General features: G+C 40.9%; 1 protein-coding gene across 1 annotated transcript in view; it reads right to left on the bottom strand.

Moving 5' to 3' along the window:
• Positions 1-6,699, bottom strand: part of kcnn2 (potassium calcium-activated channel subfamily N member 2) — a 29,456-nt gene extending 22,757 nt beyond the window's left edge. The window contains exons 1-2 of the mRNA XM_042509554.1: positions 5,832-6,699; positions 5,382-5,477 (exon numbers count right to left, since the gene is read on the bottom strand). Of these exons, the coding sequence (XP_042365488.1) occupies positions 5,382-5,477; positions 5,832-6,602 (867 nt within the window). The 5' untranslated portion in view covers positions 6,603-6,699. The remainder of the gene's footprint in view (positions 1-5,381; positions 5,478-5,831) is intronic.
• Between the last annotated feature and the right edge of the window lie 215 nt (positions 6,700-6,914).

A 6,914-nucleotide genomic window follows, 5' to 3' on the forward strand; every position in this document is an offset into this window, starting at 1 on the left:
CAGTAGTTATATGGGACCTTTAATATATAAGGACATTTAGCAGAACATGGACACACTGTTTCTCTCTGTTAATGCACTTGGCTCAGTAGGTCACCCGTCACTGCAATTGCAGCACAACAGATGTATCCCTAAACAATTCAAATGACAGCTGGTGTCGAACATCTACCCTGTCTGACCCGACCTTTTGAGTTCTCAGTCACTCGACTGAGGAGAAGTTTTCTGTTGTTATACCCTACAAAAATGAGAGGGCAAAGTCTTTACTGAGTCTGACAAGTGAATCAGTTTTAAGGGGCTAGAAGTAGTGGGGAAATATTTCATCAGCCTGACTTATGCTTCTACATCTGACAGGCATCTGTGAGTACACATGGATGTGCATGCATAATCTATTTCACTGCAGGAGTGAAATTTCTCACATGGAAAAGTGCACTTTAGAAAGAGCACTCTACTAATACCAGAGAGTCATAACAGAAATGAAGTTGGGGGTCACAAACCAGGGACGCCACATCATATTGAATAACACAACAGTAGCGCGTGATGGTTATATACCACATGTTGAGTCACTTAGTCAGTAGGTTTGTGTTTGTTGAGTGAAATTCTATGTCAGAAATCAATTATTTAAAATGACACTCCACAGATTTCTACATGTCAAAATCAATCTAATGGTCACTGGGAGTAAGCACAGCATATGAAAACAGTTGTGTCATGTCTGTGACTCCGGATACGGTTTGAAAAGTCTGTGTATTATCAGCTTGGGTTTAAAGACTGCAGATTTTAAAAGGGGAACTCCAGCAATTTTACGCTTCAGACTTTGTTAAAAGTAGCTTTATGCAACATTCAGAGTGTAACTATGACTCAGTCTGAGCTGGGATTGTTTGCACATGGCTCTCAACATGGAGGTGGCAGACTTGAGAGCTGGCAACTAACAGTGCCAACAACAGCAAAAGTGCTGACAGAGCTAACGGTGTTAACGTGGAGGTTACCTGAGGGTAGATGATATACTTCTGCAATGACGACATTCTGCCACTTTGGGTCATGGCCAGCATTTTCAGCGGTAACTGCCATGTAGGCCTAAGCGCAGTGCAGAGTGGCAGTGATTAACTAGGCAGTAGGATACAGGGAGTCAATGCACTATCATCCATGAACAAGGAAATTTGGATATCAATGCACACAGAGGGATGGTGACTTCATTCTCTGCTAAGGATACCATAACACCACAATGTCTACAGCAAATAGTTGTTTGCCACTATATTAAATCTTGCACGCAACTCCTTGAAATGTCCTAGGGGAGTACTGCTACTGCTTTTTGTGTCTCCAGAGGGAGCTGTGCAAAGCACTGATGTATTAAGAGAACTGGATACAGTGTTGGAGGCAGGACCTCGTTTATTCCTGTGAAAGTTGCTCAGTGATGCATGAGGCCAAAAAAGTTCATCTGCCGCGCATAAAATTACCCGATTCTCTACTCTGCTTTTGCATCCCTGCATCCATACAGCAGGCACACTAGAGACTTTCATTGGCCAAGCAGCTAACTTCCAGTTTAACCCTCCACTAACATGAACAGGCATAAGATGATTTCTCTTGAAGCAATTCTAGACTTTCTAAATATTACTGGACCGAATGGGTCAAATCCCAGTCCTGAAACGATTCATCTTGCAGGGATTTGTGATGCTAAAAAAAAACAATCCACTGATTTATAGATGTCTCTTTCCCAATGTACGTCACCAGGAAAAAGGTTTTTTGGGCACAACAGCATCAAGTGGCGGACACGGAAGGTATAAGGTGCTTAGGACTTGACGTAAAGTCTAATAATTCGCCTTTGATAGTGCAGCGTCGGCTGGATCTGAAGACTACAAGTTTTAAAATTAAACAAATCTGAAAGTATGGCAGTATAGAGAAGTGAGCTTACTAGACCTCTGTAGGTTACTCCAAGTGAACTGAGGCTACATTAGCTGCTGCTAGCATACAGCACTTAAATATATGACTGAACTGTTGGCAGTGAAGTTACATTGTGGGTAATGTAGGCGCCAGGTTTTCACAAAAAAAGGGAATGTGTAACTAAAAACTAACACCAAGAGTCTGAAAAATTGGTGGAGAGCTCTTTCCCTGCAAATGTCTGTTAAAAAATGAAGGCAGAGGGATGTTTGAAAGACATGGCTTTTAAGCAGGCAGCGAGGGTCTAATAAATAATAGACCTGAAACAATTAAACTGAACATACGTGAAGTCAAATCACATTTTAATCAGATGCAAATGAAGGAAGCAGAGAGAAAATGACGGGAAGCACACACATCCGGAGCGACTGTGTGTGCATGTGTGTGTCATTAGCAAGATAGATTTAGAATTAATTTGTCTGTGTGTGTGTGTGTGTGTGTGTGTGTGTGTGTGTGTGTGTGTGTGTGTGTTCGTGTGTGTGTGTTAGCACATATGTCAGTCTGCAGGAACCAAGTAATGACAGACTACCAACAACAGGCACAAAAGCCCCTCAGGCAGGGAAGCAAAGAAGCAGCTGGCATGGTGGAAGTTGAAGCACAAACACTACGAACTGGATTTAAATAGTGAGACACAGTCAGTTTCCAGGAACTGCCTGATAATTTGCTCTAAAGGGGACTTGATGAATTAGAAGATGAACCTTATAATCAACTTGTACATTTAGAGAGAAGCATGAGTAGAACAATAAGTAAAACCACAGTGATGTGATGACATTTTCTGATTTAGTTAAGTGTTTGAGCTTTTACATTTGAATAAATTGTGTATAAATCAGTGTGGAGAAAAACTATGTGTTGAAAAGTGCATCGCAGCAATCAACATGGGACAAACAATTGCCTTAATAAAGTTTTCTAGGTCAGCAAAAGCGGAAACGTCTTTATTTTGGGGAGAGAGAGAGCTATCTAGGGTGAAAAATGTTTTGGATATCGACGTGACTGTCAGAGGAGTCAGGATCAAAGAGGTTTGAAACAGCCTTCCTGTGGGGTAAATATGCAGCTCCTGACAATTAAAGGAGTGGAAAGAAAAACTCGTTTGAGAGCTCAAATGAAAATTTAAGCGTGCCTGTAGTGAAGGAAACAATATTGCTTCACAGCCATTTTTAATGTGTTAAAATAGAGGCTTCAAGTCTTTTAAAACTGCAATCACCGTCATACTTATCAATACATTGTTTCTGCATTACAAGAATATATGAGAAACAGTGACGGAAAGTATGTAGCACAATCCAGTGCATTTAACTGCTTTACTGTGCACAGGGACCATAAATGTATGGCTGAGGCACGACTACCAATTTAACACAATCTGTTATAAAAAACTCACTAAATGGAAACCTGCTGTGATGAGAAATGCAGCTTTGCAGGATATTTGTCACAATTAAACTACATTATTTAACATCTAGAAAAGTTTTCACAAGCAAGAGGTTAAAAAACTCTGAATCATTTACACAGGGTTGAGTAAAAGGTGTGGAGGCCGAAGGGAGGGGAGATTAAATATGATACTGTCATGCAAAAATACAGTATGCTTTCTAATTTATAAACAGCCACTTGGGACCGTCTGCTGGGGAAATGAAAACACTTCTCTCATGCATTGAAATATGGTAATGATGTCTGTGCATTTCTATCATCCCTCATAAAGAAAGGTTTACAATGAGACATCTGAAGGGGGCGACGCATTTTACTGTTGGGCTATTTCAGTGACTGATACTCCCCTGGGACCTGTAAGCACTAAATATACCAACAAGGCTGATGAATATACTGTGGCAAATGCAACTTTTGATGCAAAATATAAGACTCTCATGTTTGGGCCAAATGTATTTTTTTCCACTCTACTCAAACATATTATATCTTGAATATGAGCAGAAGAAAACAGCTGGATCAGCTCCTACAATTCAGCTAAAGGCATCTTAAAAAACTCTCTTGTCCATTAACATGATTAAACACTGTGTGATTCAAGATTTGAGAAAATGCTTGAGTTGTGTTTCTTTTCAAGTGGAGTTTCCCTAAAAGTTGCCCTGGCTCTTCATGAATCAGGGTCATGGATCATAAGGACCTTTTAGGATGTTAAAAAACAATCATGGACATAAAGGAACCACAGTCCTTGATATTGCAATATAACCTTTAAAAAAAGAGTATGAAAAGGAAAATGTCTGGTACAGTGGCATCGTTAGGCCTGGGCGTCTAAGGCTTCGGCCCCAAATATCTTATTAATACATATCATTTAAAAAAAAGAAAACAATATATATATATATATATATATATATATATATATATATATATATATATATATATTCTTTTTTTATTCTTTTCTATATATATACATATATATATATATATATGTGTGTGTGTGTGTGTGTGTGTGTGTGTGTGTGTGTGTGTGTGTGTGTATGTAAAAAAGGACCCGGATCTAATAATCTGTCATGCCAGTCATACTTGTATTTGAATAAATGTACTTATTAACATTTCACCCCTGTTAACATAACATTTAAGTTTTTTTCCATCTCTAATTAATACATGTTTAATAATAGCATTTGTAAAGTGTTCTGTACTCAATGCTAATTAATTAATCATATTTTTCTCGTAATAATGTATAATTAATCCTGAAAGTTTTTTTTAACTGTTTTTAAAGGTTAATCAGGTGCCAGAGTTCATAAAAAGCATGAAAATAATCAGAACAATTTTTTAAAAAAAATCCCTGGGAAGGATCCCCCCGGACCCCAATTACCAAGGTTAGGCTAAGCCCCCAGTGTCCTTAAATCCTAGAAACACCCTTGGTCTGACTCATGAAAGCTTTCTGGCAACATACGTCCCCCCTGCAGAAAGTGGCACCATTAATCGTGTGACTGTTCAACAAAGACACAAGTGCTGAAGCGCAGGAAGGGAGAACTGTAAGTAATGCAACAATGCTCTGAGGCAAGGTCATAAAACTGTCCAAGTGTTGGAACATTTTAAGGGAGGTTGACAATCTAAATTCACCCACTGAGCTACGTGAGGACTTCCTAAATCTTATCAAATTGTAGAAATGACTGGTAATGTGGCTTCAAAAGAGGATGATCAGTCGCAAAGCCTCTATTGCCATTTATGCAATCACAGGTCTGTGCAGGTGTTTTTGTAAAACATCCAGTGTCATGCACTTTAGAATAAAGAAAATAAAAACAATGCATATTTATCATTTAACTGAATTGTCCCACACTGCTTTTACAATAAGTTATTTGCAGATTTTAGCAGGTCATTAAAAAACCTCTAGCAAATACTCATTTTCTCCAAAATACCAATGCTATTTGTGACATCCAATAAAGTTGCAATGGTGAGCTCATTTCACAATAAATCGAGCATTCACTGTCATAGCAAACTGCTGACCCTTTAACACCCACAGTTAGAGAATGAGAAAAGTGTTACAACATTACCTGTATCTCTCTTGCATGGTATATGATAATCAGCCCCAGGAGAATGATTGTAGAAAGGCTTATCAGGCATTTTAGAGCTAATGAATACAGGGACTCCTGGAAAAGAGCAACAACACTAAAGCCAAACAACACACAACAGCATGACATACAATCACATTCTCATGGTGGTAAAACAGCATTAGTGAGAAAAATATAAAAACATGAGTAATAAATCAGCCTCTTACTGCAACAAACATGATATCTTTTGTACTATTGTGGCTCATGGTTGGACAGCAGTGGGCCTTTTGGCCTGCATGTGACAGTGTGACTACATGGGACACTTTGCAGAGAGCCAAGACTTCTTATTTAAACTGACTGCTTTTCTATAACACTTTTGGCTTAAGTTTTTTTTCTTGCTCAGTCAGTCACATGCTGCTAAATTAACTCTGCACGGCATGTGTAAATACGCACCTTTCCATAGGCTCCCCATGAGAGTTCAGTCTCTATAACCATAACAACGATCCCAAACATCCCAAAGATTAAAGCATAGTCGCTGAGCCGCTTCCTCTTCTCAAACAAGGCCCTCCTGTGCCCGAGCTTTTCCCCAATGTTCTGGTTTTTCTTTTTCCCCGATTTGCCGCCGCTGTGGCTGCAGCCTCCCCCTCCGTCCCCCGATGCGTAAGGCATCAGTGTGGTGGAATTATTCTCCGGCTTGGATACTAAAGTGTCCGACGCATCTGCGGCTGAGATGGGCTGCAAAGGCTGGGACTCGGAATCAAACTCGTGTATGTTTCTGCGGGACGAGCTCAAGTTGCTCAGCGGCCGCATTACGCCGCCGTTGTATCTGCAGCTGCTCATGGCTATTTCATTGTAGGAGTTACTGTCTTTGTGGCTGCTGCCCAGGCTGCCCCGCTGCCGATCGCGGCAATGCTGCTGCTGATGGTGAGGATGATGATGCCTGGATGAACTACCATGACTAGAGGGTGTGAACTCGCAGACGCTGTACTGGCAACCTTGCCTCGAAGACGTTTCCGAAGGTGTCCTTAAAGTTCCCACAGTGGTCGGCGACGTCCCGCGAAAGACGAGGCTTTTTCTCGCATCACAGGTGCAGTTATTGCAGGTGCAGCATTGGTCGTGCTGCTTGCCGAGTCGATCCTCCCGCCCGCAGTAGTGCTGGTACTTACAGTGCTGGAGCTGCTGCTCTGGAAAGAAATCGTTCTGCAGCTGCAATGGGGTTTCCATGTCAGTGCTGCCGTTTAAAGCAGCAGTCGGGTACCACAGAGCACCCGACGAAGGGCGTTATGGTACTTACGGGAGGACAGAGCCGCTGCATGAATAGACCCATTTCGGCTCCGGTAGGCTAGAGTGTGAGCGGAGGCTCCGATTGGGCAGGGGGGACCAAAACAACTGTCTCGACGTCATGAAAAAGGTTGCAACCATGAGATGTGAAGCCCAGCCTCAAGAAAAGAAGACAAAGCATTTTTTATAATGAATTTGGTAATCATTTTTACAGAGTACTTCATACACAAATGTAAGTTTAGCCATGAAAAAAAC

Source organism: Plectropomus leopardus, chromosome 20 (genome assembly GCF_008729295.1).
Source record: "Plectropomus leopardus isolate mb chromosome 20, YSFRI_Pleo_2.0, whole genome shotgun sequence".
NCBI classification, from domain to species: domain Eukaryota; kingdom Metazoa; phylum Chordata; class Actinopteri; order Perciformes; family Serranidae; genus Plectropomus; species Plectropomus leopardus.